This window comes from Giraffa tippelskirchi, chromosome 10, assembly GCF_054371585.1.
Source record: "Giraffa tippelskirchi isolate mGirTip1 chromosome 10, T2T-mGirTip1v1.2.pri, whole genome shotgun sequence".
In the NCBI taxonomy this organism is placed as follows: domain Eukaryota; kingdom Metazoa; phylum Chordata; class Mammalia; order Artiodactyla; family Giraffidae; genus Giraffa; species Giraffa tippelskirchi.
Window position 1 is genome coordinate 150,482,911 of NC_137284.1, and position 22,927 is coordinate 150,505,837.

Below are 22,927 nucleotides of genomic sequence, written 5' to 3' on the forward strand. Positions count from 1 at the left end.
CATATTCATAGAATATCTTTTTCCAACTTCTTACTTTCAGTCTGTGTGTCCTCAGGTCTGAAATGAGCCTCTTGTAGGTAGCATATATGTGGATCTTATTTTTGTATCTATTCAGGCACACTATGTTTCTTGATGGGAGCATTTAGTTTACTTAAAGAAATTATTGATAGGTATGTACTTACCATTTTGTAAGTTATTTTGGGGTTGTTTTGTGGCTCTTTTTTATTCCTTTTTTCTTCCTTTGCTCTTTTGTGATATGAGGTCTATTTTTAGTATTATGTTTGGATTCCTTTTTCTTTTTTGTATGTGTATCTACTATAGATCTTTGGTTTATGGTTACCATGCTACTTATTTTCTTAAACATAGAAAAAGACAGAAGTAGAATAAAAAGTTACCTACAGTTTCATTATTCAAAGCTAACCAAGGTAAAAATTTAAATATTCCTCTTCGAGTATTGTCTAATATTTACATAATTGTGATCAAAATGTTCATATGCATTGTGTCCTTTTTGTTCTTGACATTAACCTATTATCATAAACTTCTCACAAACATCTTTTTTTTTTTTTTACTGGATACATAAACATTCATCTTCTGCTATATTAACTGTTGTGTTAATATTTAAAGGTAATGCTCACTAGCATTACAAGTGGATTAGAAAGAGAAGCAAACTTCCCTCTCTTGTTTCCCCCATTTCTTTCATCCAAGATGAATGTACCACTTTTCCCCTCTTTTTCCAGTCTTTCTTGTCTCCATTCCCATGAGTATTTCCTTCCTTCCTTCTCTCTCTTTCTCATCTCTCTTCCTCCTGGCCTTCTTTCTCTGTCTCTCCCACTCTCCCTTCCTCCCCATCATCTATTCATTTAATTATAATGTATAACTGTTATGGCGTCATTGTACTTGTCTGCCTTGCAGTAGACATTCAAATTTGTGTTTAAGGATGGCGGTATGTCAGTTTGGAAAAGCTCATCTAACTGGATTTTCTGCTTTATGGAAAGTTAATTCATTATTAAAATGAAATGGCACAGGGTTAGTCTCCTCCCTAGGACTTTGGAATTCTCACTGAACCAGGGAAACTCATTTTCACCTACATTCTTTGATATGCATTCTTAAAGAGGTCAAAGACTTCACCAGCCATAAATATCCAACCTAAAAACCTGACTATCAGATGCAGCAGCAGTAAATTTTCAGTGAGGCCATAAGAATACATTTGTAAAAAATACGAAGTTAAAATTGCTTCTGATGCTTTTAGTTAAGCAGCACACATCTAGAATGTAGCATATCCTTGCCTTCAAGCTTCATATAGATATGAACTCTTGGATTCCAGGGGAGTTATTCAGTGTAGAATCTTGGAAATTAATTTAAAAGTGAGATACTGCAAGTGTTAGTCCGACCTTGGATTGAACACCCAGGAGTTTACCACGTCAAGAGGGAATGAGTCCATTCTGTGGTTGCTAGAGGGAAGAATTGTTTGGGGATTTTTTAAAAATCAAGATTAAATGTAAAGAGAAAGTGAAAGTGAAATGGTTAGTCGCTCAGTCGTGTCTGACTTTATGCAACCCTATGGACTGTAGCCCGCCAGGCTCCTCTGTCTATGGGATTTCCCAGGCAAGAATACGGGAGTGGGTAGCCATTCCCTTCTCCAGGGCATCTTCCTGACCCACGGGTCAGGTCTCCCGCATGGCAGGTAAATTCTTTATCTTCTGAGCCACCAGGGGAGCCCTAAGATGATATGTGCCTCTCCTAAAATCTACAAAAGGTCCTGGTATGTGGAATATGAGTAAGTGGAAACCTAAGTAACTTGCGGGCTCCTGTAGCTCCTGGTTCTTTGTAGTCAATCCATTCTTCCTGTCTTCTTGAATCTGATATTACTTACTGGTTTTTGTGTTGTGGAGCTTCAGCTCCTATAAATTACACATCTACCCAAGGGAAAGGTGAAGAAGCCTTCCAGCAACATGTGGAAAGCTAATATTTGTTCCTGAAAATTGAGATGAATAACCATAGCATCAATGTGACTAACACCATTTATATATTTATATGGATACACAGTTACTTAGCAACATTTAATCTAGAGAATTAATTATGAAAATGATTGCATAGCCATGTCTTATAATTTAGGGTAAATTTTAATTTTTGTGGAAAACTTACTTTTTTCCTAAAACATTTCTATCCTTCCATTTGGCCTTAAAAAGAATGTATTGCCTTCTTCATGGTTTTAATATATGACTTTTTCTCATGAAACTCATTGTTGGTGCCACTGACATACAAATATTCAAACTGACCATGCTGCTCAATTCCTTGCAATGGAGTTGAATAAAAACCTGGATTAAAAGGTCAACTTTAAACTATGCATAATAAATTCACTGAGTAAAAGCTATCCCAACAACTTTCTGCACCATTTCTTTCCATCTCATTATTCATGTAGGCTTCCCTGAATTTTAAGGAGTGCAAATAAAAGAGAAGAATGTGTAGACCATTGGGGCCTAGAAAATTTTTTTCGTGAATAGGGAATGAAATGCAGATTGAAAAGTATTTCTTAAACTAATGAAGTCGATACAGTTGAGAGAGAAATGATGAACACTTAATATTTCCTATAGTTCAAAAGAGTAAAACTTCTCCATTATTATAAAAAATCTCTTACTCTATGGCCTTCACATATTTGGTTCCATAGCCATAGTATTGAGAGCCTTACTGTTTTTGAGATGATTATTTTTAATAACTGATTTTTATAACTGATACTAAACTTACTGGGATTACCCAGCAGGGTGTAGTGGGACAAAGCATGGGGATTTCTAGAAGGGACAGGTGAGCAAAATTTCTTAATATTATATAGAATGCTTGTTCATGCATTATACAAATATAGTCTGAGTAATTGCTCGTGTTAATAAAAATAACATGAAGATAAGTTTTTTGGATAAGATCGAGGTTTCTTGATTTAAAAAAAAGCTAATTCTTTTGCACATTAATAATTTTTGTAAGTTAACAGTGCTATTTATTAATAGAGAATGCTGAACTAGACTCACAAAATAATGAGATCTTGTGCGAGTAATGCTGTTGGAGATAACGTACCATTTTTTAAAATGGTTTTAGACTCCCCAGGCTAATTTCATATCCATGTTACAGTTTTAACTTGTGAAACAAGTAGATGTATATATAATCAAAGAAAATAGAATTGATTTCAATGGTCTCCAAGTATTTGAAAATAACGTCTTCTTATCTGTAGTCTATTTCAACTCATGACAGCCAATCATTCCTGGACTCGCCAATGCTAGAAATAGCTCCAGTTATAAGATTTACTACTCTGAACATTTTCTTTGTTCCTTCTTATTTTTCCATTTTTTCCTGGCAAGTTAGCCCAATTAAAAGTGCTCTTCACATTTATTTTGATGGTGATTGTTTTAATCCAGACCATTCTTCCAAACCTCTATTATAACTTGCCCATGGCTTTCATTTTCCTTTATCTATTAATTTTGTGAAAGTGAAAGTTGCTCAGTCGTGTCCGACTCTTTGCAACCCCATGGACTATACAGTCCATGAAATTCTCCAGGCCAGAATACTGGAGTGGGTAACCGTTCCCTTCTCCACGGGATCTTCCCAACCCGGCAGTTGAACCTGGGTCTCCCACATTGCAGGCAGATTCTTTACCAGCTAAGCCACAAGGGAAGCCTTATTCATTTTAAGCAACTTCAAATTCCTTGCCTTTTGATTTCCTTTTGCTTACTGGCTCTGTTTTGCCTTGGAAGATGTCTTGAAGCCCAGCTTTGGTGCTGTGAACATTACTTCCTTCTTCAGATACGTGAGTGAGGAAGTTTATAACCAGGGCTGTCCAATCTAGAATTAGGACACTTATCTTTAGGACTGAGAAACCTATTCAAGAGAAACTTTATCATCTACTTAAATCTTGGATAGAGTTAGGGATCAAGGAAGAGCAAGAATAACATTTTTCAGGGGCTTGGAAAGCTGTAGTATTTTCCTAGGGCCTGGGTCCAAGTAAGGAGGTTAGTTAATGTACCTGTGGTATCACTCAAATGTTCTTTGTGGCAGACAAGGCCCTATTCTAAGATTGAAGGTACAGCAGATAACAAGGAATACAAAGTCCAAACACAAACTCTCCAGGGCTTTATATTCTAGCAAAGGATTCATAAGGCTAAACAACTAAGCACAAAATTAATTATGCTATTCAGATGGGACTCTGCTCAGTTCCTGAAGAGCTGTATATTCCTAATTGCCCATGTTGATTGTTTGAAACTGTTTGTTTTGATTGTTCAAACACAAAACTGGCTATTAAATATTCACTAGTCTTTAGGGTTTAAAGATACTTTTATAAATTTTATTCGTTTATTTTTGGCTGTGCTGAGTCTTTGTTGCTGCATGGGCTGCTCTCTAGCTGCAGAGCCCGGGCTTCTCATTGCAGTGGCTTCTCCTGTTGTAGAGCACAGGCTCTCAGGCTTTGGGCTTCAGTAGCTGTGGCTCCCAGGACCTAGGTCGCAGGCTCAGTAGTTGTGGCACATGGGCTCAGTTGCTCTGTGGCATGTGGATCCCTGACCTTCCTGGATTAGGGGTCGAACCTGTCGTCTCCTGCACTGGCAGGTGGATTCCTATCCACTGAACCACCAGGGAGAGTTCTGATGAAATGTGGTCCACCGGAGAAGGGTGTGGCGAACCACTTCAGTATCCTGGCCTTGAGAACCCCATGGACAGTATGGAAAGACACAAAGATAGGACACTGAAAGGTGAACTCCCCAGGTCGGTAGGTGCCCAATATGCTACTGGAGATCATTGGAGACATAACTCCAGAAAGAATGAAGAGACGGAGCCAAAGCAAAAACAACACCCAGTTGTGGATGTGACTGGTGATGGAAGTAAAGTCCAGTGCTGTAAAGAGCAGTATTGCATAGGAACCTGGAATGTTAGGTCCATGAATCAAGGCAAACTGGAAGTGGTCAAACAGGAGATGGCAAGAGTGAACGTTGACATTTTAGGAATCAGTGAACTAAAATGGACTGGAATGGGTGAATTTAACTCAGATGACCATTATATCTACTACTGTGGGCAAGAATCCCTTAGAAGAAATAGAATAGCCATCATAGTCAGCACAAGAGTCTGAAATACAGTACTTGGATGCAATCTCAAAAACGACAGAATGATCTCCGTTCATTTCCAAGGAAAACCATTCAATATCACAGTAACCCAAGTCTATGCCCCAACCAGTAATGCTGAAGATGCTGAAGTTGAACGGTTCCATGAAGACCTACAAGACCTTCTAGAACTAACACCCAAAAAAGATGTCCTTTTCATTATAGGGGACTGGAATGCAAAAGTAGGAAGTCAAGAGATGTCTGGAGTAACAGGCAAATTTGGCCTTGGAGCACAGAATGAAGCAGGGCAAAGGCTAACGGAATTTTGCCAAGAGAACGCACTGGTCATAGCAAACACCCTCTTCCAACAACACAAGAGAAGACTCTACACATGGACATCACCAGATGGTCACTGCCAAAATCAGATTTTGTAGCCAAAGATGGAGAAGCTCTATACAGTCAGCAAAAATGGGACCAGGAGCTGACTGTGGCTCAGATCACGAACTCCTTATTGCCAAATTCAGACTTAAATCAAAGTAAGTAGGAAAAACAACTAGACCATTCAGCTATTTCAAATCCTAAAAGATAATGCTGTGAAAGTGCTGCGCTCAATATGCCAACAAATTTGGAAAACTCAGCAGTGGCCACAGGACTGGAAAAGGTCAGTTTTCATTCCAATCCCAAAGAGAGACAATGGCAAAGAATGCTCAAACTACCGCACAATTGCACTCATCTCACACGCTAGCAGAGTAATGCTCAAAATTCTCCAAGCCAGGCTTCAACAGTATGTGAACCGTGAACTTTCAGATGTTCAAGCTGGATTTAGAAAAGGCAGAGGAACCAGAGATCAAATTGCCAACATCTATTGGATCATCAAAAAAGCATGAGAGTTCCAGAAAAACATCTGCTTCTGCTTTACTGACTATGCCAAAGCCTTTGACTGTGTGGATCACAACAAACTGTGGAAAATTCTTCAAGACATGGGAATACCAGACCTCCTGATCTGCCTCCTGAGAAATCTGTTTGCAGGTCAAGAAACAACAGTTAGAACAGGACATGAAACAACAGACTGGTTCCAAATTGGGAAAGGAGTACATCAAGGCTGTATATTGTCACCCTGCTTATTTAACTTATATGCAGAGTACATCATGAGAAATGCTGGGCTGGATGAAGCCAAGCTAGAATCAAGATTGCTGGGAGAAATATCAATGACCTCAGATATGCAGATGACACCATCCTAATGGCAGAAAGTGAAGAAGGACTATAGAGCTTCTTGATGAAAGTGAAAGAGGAAAGTGAAAAAGTTGGCTTAAAATTCAACATTCAGAAAACTAAGATCATGGCATCCAGTCCCATCACTTCATGGCAAATGGATAGGGAAACAATGGAAACAGTGACAGATTTTATGTTTTTGGGCTCCAAAATCACTGCAGATGGTGACTGCAGCCATGAAATTAAAAGACACTTGCTCCTTGGAAGACAAGTTTTGACCAACCTAGACAGTTTATTAAAAAGCAGAGACATTACTTTGCCAACAAAGGTCCGTCTAGTCAAAGCTATGGTTTTTCCAGTAGTCATGTATGGATGTGAGAGTTGGACTATAAAGAAAACTGGGCGCCAAAGAATTGATGCTTTTGAACTTTTGTGTTGGAGAAGACTCTCGAGAGTCCCTTGGACCTGCAAGGAGATCCAACCAGTCCATCCTAAAGGAAATCAGTCCTGAATATTCATTGGAAGGACTGATGCTGAAGTTCAAACTCTAATACTTTGGCCACCTGATGGGAAGAACTGACTCATTTGAAAAGACCCTGATGTTGGGAAAGATTGAAGGCGGGAAGATGGGAGGACTGAGGATGAGATGGTTGGATGGCATTATGGACTCAATGGAATGAGTTTGAGTAAGCTCTGGGAGTTGGTGATGGACAAGGGAAGCCTGGTGTGCTGCAGTCAATGGGGTCTCAAAGAGTCAGACAAGACTGAGTGACTGAACTGAACTGAGCCACCAGGGAAGCCCTAAAGGTATTTTTAAAAGAAAAAATTCAGTTATAAGTTGGAATCTTACTCTGATCAGTTCCTTTCACTGTAAGTTAAAACCCTTTTCAACCTTTGGACTAACAGTATTATGTGAGATGTCTTGGTTCTTAGGGACTAGCTATATGAGAAATTAGGAGAAATTTCTTAAACTTCTTGGCTGTGGGTGATCCTCAGTGCTTTGTGGATGTTTTTTAAGGTGTTTGCAGGGATGGTCTTACTTTTTCTCTTTTGTTTGCTGTGTATTGTACAAAGACCTTGCTTTCAATGGCAGAATTAAGTACACAGGGAACAAGTCCTTGGATCTGTTTACTTCTCCATTACCTGGGAAGAAAAATGGTGTGGCCTTGACCTCTCTCCCGGGTTGTAACTGTAGCCGTTTTGTGCACAGTGGTGAGATGGCACATTAGCTCTGAGCCCCCGGGGGTGCCAGGCCAATGCTGAATAACTGATCAGGGCTGCCTGCAGTACTGTTCTGAAATGACTCAGACTGGGGCTCATCACAGAAGAAAACTATGATTGATAAGTGCAATCTGCTGTGGGCAAGGAGGGGTAAACTCGACTGCATGAGCCAGGAAGTTTCCATTCCATATATATTGACTGCCAGGGAACGGCTTGACCTTGCGGCTTCAGTTTTAATCTTCCCCGGCTATGGCGATCATTTATTATGAGTAGAATGCTTTAGACACAACTTAAATAATCTAGCTCTCCTCACCATTCCTAATGAAGTTAAATTGATTTTATTATTCCCCAATAGGATCACATTTAGCCTGTTGTCACTGGTGGGTTATTCCTCTTAGCCCACATTTGAAAATTAAAAGCTATTATTAGGTGGTGAAGATAAAATGGTAATTTATACTCACATTGTCCTAAACTTGGGAAAGACATGTATGCCTAATGCAGAACCTTACAAACACTCTCTCTCTCTTTTAAAAAAAAGTCCCTGTATGCATTTTACTTTACCCTTTGCTGTTATTTTTTTCAATCTAGAAGAGATTTCTAGGTGTTTTTCAGTCTCGAATAAAATTATCATCAGAGGGCATGTGTGTGTATAGACTAGGTTACAAGACAGATTGTATTTCTTGTGGATCATGATCAAAACAATTTGAAAGTCACAATTCAGACCTTATTTCCTTTATAATCCCAGAGCCTTAGGGGAGAGAAGAGTGGTTTCTTGCTGCTTTATGGATTAGGCAGATAGTGTATGTCTCAGTCACATCAAATCCAGGCAGGGCTTTATTTTGGTTGTTCCAAAGCTTTGGAGGCATGAATTTGGACAGGAGTGGTAAGCCAGGTCTGTTTAAAATGCATTCTGCACATACAAGATACGAAATCTTGAGCAGTTACCTTCATGAAGGCCCAGGCGATCTTGGCCACCTCCTCCTTGCCTGGACCAATCCCCTGGAACAAGTGAAATGGCCTCAGTGCCCCGCCCAGGAGAAAACTGCTGTCTCCTTCGCAAAAGTTAAGGCATGAACACGTATTATTCTGCCTGACCTGTGTCCAGGGGTGTGGCCCATCCCCAGTTCCTTGAACCACAAAGAAAACTTAACTACATTTTACACTCCAGTATACAATAGGTGCAGACAAATACTGACTTGTGTAGAGGAGCAGCAGAGTGAAGTCAGAAGGGCCAAGGAGCACAGGCCACTTTGCTGGCAGAGCCTGGCTTCCTGTTTCTCTTCTGGCTGCAAGGGGGAGGTCAGGATCTGGATTAATAAGGGGGTGGAAGGAGGGGCTGCCTGAGGAGGCTTGGAAAGTTCACGGGAGGTCTATCATCAGTCTCCCTGTGTTAGTGTAAGAACAGTGAGTCCTTGTTTGAATGATGTGATGTGCTCAGTCTAGCCTGACTCTCTCTGATCCCATGGACTGTAGCCCACCAGGCTCCTCTGTCCACGCGATTTCCCAGGGAAGAATACTGGAGCGGGTTATCATTTCCTCCTCCTCCAGGTGATCTTCCCGAGCCAGGGATTGAACCCGCGTCTCCTGCATTGGCAGGCGGATTCTTTGCCACTGAACCACCAGGGAAGCAATGATGTGGTGAGGAAGCACATAAAGAAGAAATTGCACTTTGGGAGTTTAAGGGATAAGTGAACTGAAGTCACTCAGTCGTGTCCAACTCTGAGACACCATGGACTGTAGCCTACCAGGCTCCTCAGTCCATGGAAATTTTCCAGCAAGAGGGGTCAGATGCTTAGCTCTCCAGAAGCCTGGCAGGATCGGGAGAGGAGCCCTGTCCTGTGGGGAAGGCCTCCGATGGGGTGTCTGGGATAAATCCCAGTGCTTTTGTTCCCCCTCAACTTCAGCCAACTATATTCTTCTTGCCAAGCATCCACTTACTATTGCTGGCAAGATTTTCAGGGTACATACGGCATGAGTCTCTTGTAAGAATATCTTAGTGGACATACCTTCGTATTTCATAGGTTGTGACTACATCTTTAGTAATGAGTAGATGACAGATGAGCCTGGAACGGCCAGTGAACCAGAAAGCAGTAACTGGTGCTGGGAAGGTCACGCCCTCTCCCACTGCTCCTCCCTGCTTTCTAGCATCATACTTAAGGGCGGGCACCGTCCAGGGCAGTGGTTTGCAGGTCTTGTGTTTTCTGTGGGTTAGTCACTCAGTCGTGTCCGACTCTTTGCGATCCTATGGACTATAGCCTGCCAGGCTCCTCGGTCCATGGAATTCTTCAGGCAAGAGTGCTGAGTGGGTTGCCATTTCCTTCAGCTTTCCTGTTGGTGGTTCTCAGTTAAATGAGTTAACGAAGGAGTTGGTGCTTGACTGAGCTTTTTTTTTTTTAAAGTTTTTTAAATTGAAGTAGGAAGTACGGGCTTCCCTGGTGGCCCAGTCGTAAAGAATCCACCTGGAGACGTAAGAGACACGGGTTTGACCCCTGGGTTGGGAAGATCCCCTGGAGAAGGAAATGGCAACCCACTCCAGTATTCTTGCCTGGAGAATCCCACGGGCAGAGGAGCCTGGCGGGCTACAGTTCATAGGGTCGCAAGAGTTGGACACGACTGAGCACGCACAGGACACAGGACGGGATATAGCTGAGTGGCTGATTCACAGCGTTTCAGATGTACTGCTTCAGTTTTATGTGTATTTCTTTTCTAGATTCTCTTCCATTATAGGTTATTACAGGATATTGAAATACAGTTTCTTGGGCTCTACAGTAGGTCCTTGTTATTTTATAAATATACAGTAGTGTGCATCTGTTAATCCCAAATTCCCAGTTTATCCCCCCTCCCCGACTCCTTCCCTTTTGGTACAGGTTTGCTTTGTATCCCAGACCCTCTTTACAGCTGTCTCTGCGGTGGGCGGGGGTGGGGGGAGTTGGTATAGGGACGGGAGCTCTGGGCTCTGCATTTGTGCCAAGAGGAGGCAGAAGGTTGGAGAACCCGCTCTCCCACCGCAGCACTGGCTGTACGAGCCCTGCAGTACTCACACCCATGCTCTGGTCCCTTCTATTTCCCTAGAGGTCTTCCTCCACCAATTTTCTTCACTTTCTCTACCGTGGAACTAGTTCCTTTCCTCTGTTGGTTCTTTTTTCTCTAGCATGTGCAACGATCTTGGAAAGCAGTTTAACCCGTCCCTCCTTCCTAAGTCTGACAAGGTAGACAGGTGCTACCTATGATCCCCATTTTATAGATGCAGCAACAGGTCGAGAGAGATTTAAGTGTGAACACATGGCACCAGGGCTCTAGAAAGTAACTTCTGTGGAGGCTAGAGAAAGTATTCACCATCATCCTGGGTTGCTCTCAAAAATCAGGTGTGTGAAGAATTGCAGCTGTGAATCAACCTTTGAGCAGTTTTTTTTTGGGGGGGCGGGGGGTTATGTAACGTTTATTAAGAAAGATTGGTCATCATAAAATACAGGTGAGAATATGGATTGTCTTCTTGAAAAACAGATAGGCACGTTGATAACTAAATATTTTTATTTCACATCTGGATTCAGTTTCACATGTATTTGCATAAATAATTTAAAAATGATCTCTAATGATTAACTATGCACAACTGCATGCTAGTTCAACAGGTCCCACTTTCATTCTCTACTTACAACGCGACCCTCACTCTGTTGTAGCACCAGAGAGAAGAGAGAGGCTGGTCTCTTTTTCTACAGCAACACTGGGTTTGCATTATGTAAAGCAACTGGGTGGGTTCTACTTGTTTTAAATTTTAATAATCAGGCTAGTGATTTTTTATTTATCATTAAAAGATAATACCCCAAACTGTTAAGGTCATAATAAAATAGCATGGTTCTAGCATCTGAAGCTAAAAGGAATTATTTTTTCAGTGAAAGCGAATCCACATAATACTGAGAGAGCCAATCTTATTAGACAGAAGCAAGCACGTAAGGGTCAACAGGAGGAGGTGTGTGTGCTGGACACCACAAAACCTCAGAGCTTTCTCAGCTTCAAAACTGCAAACCATTTTCTGGGGGTACATGGAGTGATTAATAAGAGTAATCAGGACTGAATTTGAGAGGGAGATGATCCACGTTAGTTTTCCAACTGAATCTAACAGAGCATGTTTACTTTAACAAATAATGATTCTCCCCCACCCGTCACAGTAAAACTGAAATCTGTCATTTATAGTGTGACCTGAATGATCAGAACATGAACACATGAACAGTCTTTAAAACTAGCGGGCTTCCCAGGGGACAGGTTTAGAGTCCTGGCAGCCAAGGTGGACTGTTCTTGTTGAGCATGATGTTTTTGGCAAATGAGGTATTCAGAGGCACAGCGATGGGGGTCAGTACTGGTCAGTTTTTGATGGCCATGGTCCAGAGCAGGGGATGATCCGTCTCCACAGTCACAACACCAGATCCATCGTAGGTGTTGGAAGTGCTGACTAGTGTTCCAAAACCAAGCATCTGATTTGCTGTAAGAACATAAGAAAACAAAGGTTTGGTGAGACCCAATTTCCCTCCAGTGTAGAATGACTTTGTTGAGAGTTACCAAAAAGCAATTAAGCACACACTTGGAATTAATAGATGATCTATAAGTGAGATTCTAAAGCTGAAAGTTTCTATAACTTGCTGTGACCACTCCTCCTAGAGTTGGCTACAGGTTATTTATCCGTTTGGGGTATATGTCAGTCTCAACACTAAATTTCAGTAAAATGTTTTCTTTTTCTTCTTTACCAATTTTAAAACCAACATCCATTTCTGTAATAGGTTACTTACTTCTTGCCTGGGTGCAATTTTAATTTTTTTGATGATTCAGAATTAACATTTTAATATTTAATTAAGCTCTATAAAAAGGCAGTTTTAGTTTCGAGTATAAGTGATATGGGACAGAAAGCTAATTATTTAAAAAAAAAACAGTATAGGATTTTGGTCATTTTTCTTCATTAAGAAAAAGAAGCCAAAGTGAACAAGGCTCACTTTCTGTAAAATTAATCGGAACTCAGAGGTCAAAAAGCAGACTTCCAGGTCATTACTTGTCAAAACAAAGGTTTTGGAGTTATGTTGTATTATTAAAATTTATATATTTATAAATTACATTAATCTATAGTATATATATTTCCTAACAAAAGTTTGCTGAAGTAATGTAGGAATCTATTGGTAACCTCATTTCTCTTTGCCTATAAAAGAGCAGTTGACATTATCGACATGACTTTAAATCATGACTATCCTGTCAACGTGCCCTGATAAAATCAGAAGAAATCAGAAAGGGAAAAATAAATGTTATGCAGAGAAATAAACAAATGTCAAGAGCCAGAAAAGGCCTCTTTTCCTTCCAACAAAGTGCAACTATGAAGTTACACAGCTTTGAAGTAAATAAAATAATTCAATTATAATGGTCACTCCCCGCTAGAGGGAGCCTGTTATCTTTCTGAGGAAATCTTGAAAATGCAATTTAAAAACTCAGAACCAGTATTATAGGATAATATATCATCAGTATTACCAGTTCACACAGTTTACTTATTAAAACTCTAACTATTTCTTTTTCATAGTTGTCAACACGTTTACTACTAATGCAAACAGGAAGTTACAAAGCAAAACTGCAGGACTGCAGAGTCAACCTCATGCGACCGTTGCCCTAAGAGGCAATTCAGTGTTTTTGCCTCTCCAGTAATCGGGAGCTTTTCTTAGATGAGGTTTCTGAATGATATGAATAAGCATATACATTAAATTTACAAGTCCAGGCATAATTACATATTCAGAGTGTTAGGGATGATGCTTGTGGAGGGAGTCACAGGAAGTCTGTTAAGGAAGAAGCCTTGTTCTCCTAAAGGACAGGGAGCGGTTCACACATTTCATAGCGTTTATTCAGAAAGGCAATTTAGGGGGCTTCAGAGGACTAGCTTTAGAGTTGGAAATTCCCCGGTGAAGCACTGGGTACACACAACCCCCCTGGACTCGACATAGTGCGTTTAAGATTCTGGTGACTAATTAGGTTAAAATCCTAGTTTTTACCTGGGCTCAAAGAACAAGAGTACAAAATTACTTCTCTAGTTTGCTGTTGCACACAAATTCCTTTCTGATTTTCTGAAGGCAGACTTGGGACTTTGGATTATCCTGGGTAGACAACTATATTATATATATTGGTTTTTCTAAGACATTGTTGCATCCTAAATAATTTTTAAATAGGACAAGAACTGAAATAGATTTATTAGGATATAAGAATGTACAGTTTTTACTTTGCATGAAATATTTGTGTTAAGGCCATTTTTATCCAATCTTATAAATTTTTTTTTTCTTGCAATGTTTAAAATTCCACCAGGATCAGTTATTAAACATGTTTTAGTTGGTTTTGGTTGCTGTAACAAAAGGCATAGGCTGAGTGGCTTAAATAGCAGACATGATTTCTCGTAATTCAGGGGCTTGGAAAGTCCCAGATCAGGGTACCAGCATGGCTGGTTCTGGTAAGACCCCTCTTCCTGGCCGGTTTACAGATAGCTGCCTTCCTGCTGTATCCTCAACCGGTGGAGAAATCTCCTACCTCTTCCTCATTTTTATAAGGGTGCTAATCCCACCATGAGGGTCCCATGAGGTTCTCATTACCTCCCAAAGGCTCCAGCTCCAAATATGGTCACACTGGGGATTACGGCTTCAATATATGAATTTAGGGGGACACAAACACTCAGCCCATTAGGGGGACACAAACACTCAGCCCATTAACAATGGTTACAGTTAATGGAAAGGTTACAATGAAATTCATTTGTCTCCACCTCTATGAAAAGTAGAATAAAAAGGATAGAAAACAAAGATAAATAAGCTGAAAACACAAAATCATGAAACTCAGTTTACTACAGAGTTAACTACTAATCACTACAATTATTTTGGAGTATGTTTTTTTCAAAGAATTATGCTTTTAGACAAAACATTCAAGTCTCTTTTAGAAGAACTAAAAATTTTTAATAAAGTATTTGAAATTAGTACTGAACTCCCCTCTCCCCAAATGTTTGAGGGTCAATCATGAAATAAAATAAAATACATAAGATTGGCAGAGAAATAACTTCCTGTAGACAGCAATAAAATTACTTTTTTCCTTCTAGTTTTGAAATAGTTGACATAATACTGTATAAATTTAAGATGTATAGCACATATAATGACCTATGCATATAGTATGAAATGATTTACAAAATAAGTTAACATCCATTACCTTATATAATTACATTTTTTTCCTTGTGATGAGAACTTTATAATGTCTGTTCTCTTACCACCTTTCAAATACACCACACAGCATTGGCCAGGATTCTCACCATGTCGCACATTATATAGCCAGTACTTATTTATCTTATAACCGGAAGTCTGTATCTTCTGACCACTTTCATCTCATTCTCTCCACTCCCTGCCTCTGGCAATCACAAATCTGATATTTTTTTTTCTATGAATCTGAGTCTTTCAGATACCACGTATAAGCAAGATCATACAGTATTTATCTTTCTTATCTCACTTAGCATAGTACCCTCAAGGTCTGTTCACACTGTGGCAAATGGCAGGGTTTCCTTTTTATGGCTGAACAGGACTCCACTGTCTATACACCACAGTTTCTTTACCTACCTGTTCAGGGACACAGGTTTTTCCCATATCTTAGCTATTGTAAGTGATGCTGTAACGAAGATAGGCGTGCAGTTATCTTTGGACATAGGGATTTTGCTTCCTTTGGATATACACCCAGAAGTGGGATTGCTGGTAATATGGTGAAAGTATTGTAAGTAATGCTGTAATGAAGATAGGCGCGCAGTTATCTTTGGACATAGGGATGTTGCTTCCTTTGGATATACACCCAGAAGTGGGATAGCTGGTAATATGGTAGATTTATGTTTAATTTTGAGAAACCTCCATACTGTTTTCCATGGTGGCTGTACCAATTTACATTCCCACTAACAGTGCATAAAGGTTCCTTTCTCTCCACGTCCTCTCCAGAATTTGTTCTCTCTTGTCTTTTTGATGACAACCAGTCTAATAGGTATAAGGCAATAACTTGGTGTGGTTTTGAGTTAATTTCCCTGATTAGCGATGTAAACTACCCTTTTCATGTATCTATTGGCCCTCCGTATGTCTTCTTGGAAAAATGTTTATTCAGGTCCTTTGACCACTGTTTTTTTCAGTTTTAGGAGTTCTTTATATATTTTGAATATTAACCCCTTCTCAGTATGATTTGCAAATATCTTATCCCATTGCTCTGGTTGTCTTTTTGTTTTGTTATTGTTTCTTTTGCTGTGCAGAAGCTTTTTAGTTTGATGTAGTCCCACTTGTTTTTTATTTTGTTGCTTGTGCTTTAGATATCATATGCAAAAAAAATCATTGCCAAGGCCCATGTCAGGAAGCATTATTCCTGTTTTCTTCCAGGAATTTTATGGTTTTATTTATTTTCTCAACCCTTTACGAGTTAATTTTTGGTGAGTGATGTAAAATGGGGATCTAATTTCACTCTTTCACATGTGAATATCCAATTTCCCAGCACCATTTATTAGACAGTTTTTCTCCATTGAGTATTCTTGGCCCTCTTTTTGTATTAGCTCACTGTATATGCACTGGTTCTCAATTCTGCTTCATTGGTTTATGTATCTGTTTTTATACCAGTAGCGTAATGCTTTTATCACTTCCCTGGTGGCTCAGACAGTAAAGAATCCGTCTGCAATGCAGGAAACCTGTTTTGATCCTGGGTTGGGAAGAAGTAAAGAATCCGTCTGCAATGCAGGAAACCTGTTTTGATCCCGGGTTGGGAAGATCCCCTGGAGGAGGGCATGGCAACCCACTCCAGTATTCTTACCTGGAGAATCCCCATGAACCGAGGAGCCTGGCGGGCTACAGTCCATGGGGTCGCAAAGAGTTGGACACTGAGTGACTAAGCACAATGCTTTTGTTATTCTATCTTTATATAGTATAGTTTGAATTCAGGAACTGTGATACCTCCAGCATTACTGTTTTTTTCTCAGTATTGCTTTGGCTATTCGGGGTTTTTTTGTAGTTTAATATGAATTTTAGCATTTTTTTTCTTCTGTAAAAATGCCATTGGAATCTTGACGGGGACTGAGTGGTACAGATATTTTAATAAATATTCTTTCAATTCACGAGCATGGAATGTCTTTCCATTCATTTTACTCTTCAATTTCCTTCATCAGTGTATTATAGTTTTCAATGTAGAGATCTTCCATCGCCTTGGTTCAATTTATTGCTAAGTATTTTATTGTTCTTGATACTATTGTAAATGAGAGTATTTTTTCCAGATAACTCATTGTTAGTATATAGAAATATTTTTATGTATCTTGAATTTCATATCCTGCAACTTTACTGAATTCATTGCTCTAACAGTTTTTTGATTGAGTGTTTAGGCTTTTTTATATAAAATTATGTCATTTACAGACTAATTTATGTTTTCCTGTCCAATTTGGAAGACTTTTATTTTTCTGGCCTGATTTCTCTGGTGTGGACTTCCAGTGCTGTGTTGAATAGAAGTGATGAGAGTGGGCATCCTTGTCTTGTTCCTGATCTTAGAGGAAAAGCCCTCAGTCTTGCCCCTTTGAGTATGGTGTTAGGTGGGGCTTGATATACATGGCCTTCCTGTATTGTACTGAGGTGCATCTCTTTCCTCTAGCTAGTTTGTTGAGACTTTAGTATGAACAGATGTTAAATTATGTTGAAACTTTTCCTGCATCAATTGAGATAATCATATGATTTTTATCTTTCATTCTATTAGTGTGACATATAGAATTTATTGGTTTGGATATATCGAACTATTCTTGCATCTGGGAATGAATACTGCTTGGTCATGGTGTATGATCCTTTTACTGTGCTGCTGAATTCAGTTTGCTGTTTTGTTGAAAATTTTTGCACCTATATTTATCAGGGATAATTTATCAGGGATATTGGTCTGTAGTTTTGTTTTCTTGTAGTGTCCTTATCTGGCTTTGGTGTCAGGGTACTGTTAGCCTTGTAACATGAATTTGGAAGTGTCCTCTCTTCTTCAATATTTTTGATATTTTGAGGGTTGGTGTTAACTCTTCTGTAAATGTATGGTAAAATTTATCAGAAGACATCTAGTCCTGGACTTTTCTTTTTGGGAGATTTTTGATTACTGATTCAGTTCTCTCCTAGTAATTGGTCTGTTCAGATTTTCTATTTGTTCCTGATTGAGTCATGATAGGTTCTGTGTATCTAGTAATTTATCTACCTTTTTTGTTGTTGGTGTATGGCTGGTCACTGAAGCGTCTTATGAACCTTTGTATTTCTGTATTTTCAGAAAATCTCCCTCTTCCTCGTGGTTTGCCTCAGTAAACAAATATTTATTTTTTTCCAAAGAGCCAGACCTTAGTTTTGTTAATTTTTTTCCCTATTGGTTTTTTGGTCTCTATTTTGTTTTTTAATCCTCTAAACTGTATTTCCTTTTCTGCCTAACTTTAGGTTTCGTTTGTTCTTCATTTTCTAGATTCTTGAGGTGTAAAAGGTTATTTGAGATGTATTTTCTTGAGGTACACATTTATAGATATAAACTTTCCCCTGAGACCTACTTTTGCTTACCTCTTAAGTCTGTATGTTTTGGTTCTATTTTCATTTGCTCAAGATACTTTCTCTAATTTCATTTCATCTTTGATCTATTGGTTTTTCAGGACAGTGTTAAGTATTTAACTTCCATGTATTCGCAAGTTTTCTAGTTTTCCTTTTGTTATGATTTCCAGTTTCATGCCACTGTGGTCACAGAAGATATTTGGTAAGATTTCAGTCTTTGTGAATTTGCTAAAACCTGTTTTGTGGCCTAACATATGATCACGCTAGAAAACGTTCTGAGTGCACTTGAGAAGAATGTGTGTCCTGCTGTTATTGGACACAATATTCTGTGTATGTCTCTTACAACTTAGTCAAGTGTTTTTCAAATCCATTCTTTCCTTACTGATCTTCTGTCCAGATGATCAGTCTTTGTGACGCCATGGACTGTACAGTCCATGGAATTCTCCAGGCCAGAATACTGGAGTGGGTAGCTTTTCCCTTCTCCAGGGGATTTTGCCAACCTGGGATCAAACCCAGGTCTCCCGCACTGCAGACAGATTCTTTACCAGATGAGCCACCAGGGAAGCCCAAGAACACTGGAATGGGCAGCCCAGCCCTTCTCCAGCGGATCTTCCCAACCCAGGAATCGAACTGGGGTCTCCTGCATTGCAGGTGGATTCTTTACCAGCTGAGCTACCAGGGAAGCCCCCATTATTGAGCATGGGGTATTAAAGTCCCCAACTATTTGTTGTTGTTTATTTCTGTTTGCTTTCCTTGTAGTTCTGCTAATGTTACATTATATAGTTAGGTGCTCTAATGTTGGGTGGGTGCCTAAATATTTACAATTGGTATATCTTCTTGATGGATTGACCCCCTTGTCATTATACAGTGACACTCTTTTTATCATTTTTAGCTTCAGTTCAGTTCAGTCGCTCACTTGTGTCTGACTCTTTGCGACCCCACGGACTGCAGCACACCAGGCTTCCCTGTCCATAACCGACACCCAGAGCTTGCTCAAACTCATGTCCGTCGAGCTGGTGATGCCATGCAACCATCTTATCCTCTGTTGTCCCCTTCTCCCCCCACCTTCGATCTTTCCCAGCATCAGGGTCTTTTCCAGTGAGTCAGTTTTTTACATCAGGTGGCCAAAGTATTGGGAGTTTCAGCTTCAGCAGCAGTTCTTCCAGTGAATATTCAGGACTGATTTCCTTTAGGATAGGATGGACTGGTTGGATCTCCTTGCAGTCCAAGGGACTCTCAAAAGTCTTCTCCAAAACCACAGTTCAAAAGCATCAATTCTTTGGCGCTCAGCTTTCTTTATAGTCCAACTCTCACATCTATACATAACTACTGGAAAAACCGTAGCTTTGACTAGATGGACCTTTGTTGGCAAAGTAATGTCTCTGCTTTTTAATATGCTGTCTAGGTTGGTCATAACTTTTCTTCCAAGAAGCAAGTGTCTTTTAATTTCATGGCTGCAGTCACTATCTACAGTGATTTTGGAGCCCCCCAAAATAAAGTCTCTCACTGTTTCCACTGTTTCCCCATCTGTTTGCCATGAAGTGATGGGACCAGATGCCATGGTCTTAGTTTTCTGAATGTTGAGCTTTAAGCCAACTTTTTCACTCTCCTCTTTCACTTTTATCAAGAAGCTCTTTAGTTCTTCTTCGCTTTCTGTCATAAGGGTGGTGTCATCTGTAGATCTGAGGTTATTGATATTTCTCCCGGCAATCTTGATTCCAGCTTCTGCTTCATCCAGTCCAGCATTTCGCATGATGTACTCTGCATATAAGTTAAATAAGCAGGGTGACAATATACAGCCTTGACGTACTCCTTTCCCTATTTGGAACCAGTCTGTTGTTCCATGTCCAGTTCTAACTGTTGCTTCTTGACCTGCATACAGATTTCTCAGGAAGCAGGTCAGGTGGTCTGGTATTCCCATCTTTTGAAGAATTTTCCACAGTTTGTTGTGATACTCACAGTGAAAGGCTTTGGTGTAGTCAATAAAGCAGAAGTAGATGTTTTTCTGGAACTCTCTTGCTTTTTCAATGATCCAGCAGATGTTGGCAATTTGATCTCTGGTTCCTCTGCCTTTCCTAAATCCAACTTGAACATCTGGGAAGTTTACGGTTCATGTACTGTTGAAGCCTGGCTTGGAGAATTTTGAGCATTACTTTGCTAGCATGTGAGATGAGTGCAATTGTGTGGTAGTTTGAACATTCTTTGGCATTGCGTTGCTTTGGGATCAGAATGAAAACTGACCTTTTCCAGTCCCGTGGCCCCTGCTGAGTTGTCCAAACTTTCTGGCATATTGCTGCTGCTGCTAAGTCACTTCAGTCGTGTCCAACTCTGTGCAACCCCATAGACAGCAGCTCACCAGGCTCCGCCGTCCCTAGGATTCTCCAGGCAAGAACACTGGAGTGGGTTGCCATTTCCTTCTCCAGTGCATGAAAGGGAAAAGTGAAAGTGAAGTAGCTCAGTTGTGTCCGACTCTTAGCGACCCCATGGACTGTATAGCCTACCAGACTCCTCCGTCCATGGGATTTTCCAGGCAAGAGTACTGGAGTGGGGTGCCATTGCCTTCTCCGTCTGGCATATTGAGTGCTGCACTTTCACAACATCATCTTTTAGGATTTGAAATAGCTCAACTGGAATTAGCTTAGTGTCTATTTTTCCTGATATGAGTATGGCTACTGTTGCAGTGGAAAGGAAAAATGTGGAATTAAGTTTTTATTCTTTCCCTTTCTTGAGAACAAAGAAGATAAACAGAACAGTGAGCAAGGCCTGAACATTCCTAGTTTTCTTTTTACTTTAACTGCTTCTAACTCTGAATATCTATATGTTTGCTTTTCTGTCCCCTAACTCCATATGAGCTATACATTTCACACCTATTATCCTTTGACTCTATGCCAAATACATCCTGTAACTGGTGCTCATCTTTACGGCAGTCTCTTGTCTTGTAGTTACCCATTAGAAAGAAGGCCGCAGAGCCACGGAATCGTCAGACTCAGTTACTGGGTTACTGACACCGGTCTATGACTGGTTTTAAAACAATGCGAGAGGAAGACGACAAGATCCAAACACCTTTGTTCCTCATCACCAACTCCTGATGGCGAGCCTTCATCCTATATAAGCCCCAGACTCCTCACGGAGGGGCGAGCACATTTCTTGAGGGAGAAGCCTACTGTGTTCCCCTCTCCGCCAGCTGAGAATTAAAGGCACCTTTCTATTTCATCCAGACTCTGTCTTTGTATTTTTTATTTGGCTTTGGTGGGTAGAAAAAGCCAAATTTGGAGGCAACAACATTACCTTTGTTTTCTTGGTTATCATTTGCTTGAAATACCTTTTTCCATCCTTTCAGTCTCAGTCTCTGTCTTTAAAGTGAATCTTTTTGTAGGCAGTATATTTTTTTATTTTGCTTTTTAAGTCAGTCAGCCAATTCTGTGTCTTTGATTGAAGAATTTTATCCCTTATGGTTAAAGTAATTATTGCTGGAAGACTTACCATTGCCATTTTGTTATTTGGCTGTTTTGTGGCTCCGTTGTTCCTTGCTTCTTATCCTGCTGCTTTTTTTTGTGATGATGACTTTCTGTACTGATGTACTTTCACTTTTTCTTGATCTTTTGTTTAACAAGTTTTTCCACTGTGGTTAACCATGATCCTTATATAAACCATCTTACAATTATGATATCCTATTTTAAGCTGATGACGACTTAACTTCAGTAGCATTTCTGCAATTACAATTTACTTCTTCCTCTGTCACATGTTACAGTTTACATATTTTTTTATATTGCATATACAGTAACAACTATAGAAGGTATGGCTTCTTAATACTTTTTTTAAACTTTTAAACTAGAGTTGTAAGAGAATTATGTGCCACTATTACCATATTAAATAATATGATCTTGGTTATTTAGCAATACCAGGAAGTTTTATACCCACGTTCATCTGGTTTTATGATGTAAGTGAGCATCATTTTATTTCTGCATGAAGAACTCCCTTTAGCATTTCTTGTAAGGCAGGCCTGGTGGTGATAAACTCACTCAGCTTTTGTTTGTTCAGGCAATTATGCCTTCATTTCTGAAGGACAGCATTGCCAGGTATAGTATTGTTGACAGATTTTTTTCTTCCAATATTTTGAATATATTATCCCATTCTCTCCTGGCCTGAAAGATTTCTTTTGAGAAATCTGCCCATTATGGGAATTCCCTGAAATGTAATGTGTTGCTTTCTCCTGCTGCTTTGAAAAGTCTTTTTTGTCATTGACTTTTAGAACTATTTGGGTCACTCTATTGATATTTGATGTTCTTTGGGCCTCATGAATCTAAATGTCCATTTCTCTCCTTATTTTTCAGGAAGTATTGCTCTATATGGGCTTCCCTGGTGGCTCAGATGGTAAAGAATCTGCCTGCAATGTGGGAGACCTGGGTTCGATCCCTGGGTTGGGATGATCCCCTGGAGGAGGGCATGACAACCCACTCCAGTATTCTGACCTGGAGAACCCCCATGGACAGAGCCTGGTGGGCTACAGTCCATGGGTTTGCAAAGAGTCGGACTTGACTGAGCAACTAAACACAGCACACATTGCTTTTATATATTTTCTGCCCCTTTATCCTTCTGGGGTACACATAATGCAGATATTGTTTCTTTTGATGGTGTCCTGTAAGTCACATAGGCTTTCTTCAGCTCTTTTCCTCTGATGGAATAGTTTCAAATGCCCTGGCATTGCTTCTTTCTACTGCATGGTCAATTTTGATTTTAAAGCTCTCTACTGAATTTTTCAAGTTCAGTTATTATATTCTTTAGATCGAGGACTTCTGTTTGGTTTATTTTTGATGGTTCCTATTTTTTGTTGATCTCATTTTGTTCATGCATTTTCCC

General features: G+C 39.8%; 1 protein-coding gene across 14 annotated transcripts in view; it reads right to left on the reverse strand.

The window, feature by feature from the left end:
• Positions 1-11,021: 11,021 nt before the first annotated feature.
• TPK1 (thiamin pyrophosphokinase 1) overlaps positions 11,022-22,927 on the reverse strand; it is a 559,100-nt gene continuing 547,194 nt past the window's right edge. For all 14 annotated transcript variants that reach the window (XM_081534537.1, XM_081534527.1, XM_081534535.1 and 11 more), the window contains one exon: positions 11,022-11,985. In XM_081534537.1, the coding sequence (XP_081390663.1) occupies positions 11,867-11,985 (119 nt within the window). In that variant the 3' untranslated portion in view covers positions 11,022-11,866. The remainder of the gene's footprint in view (positions 11,986-22,927) is intronic.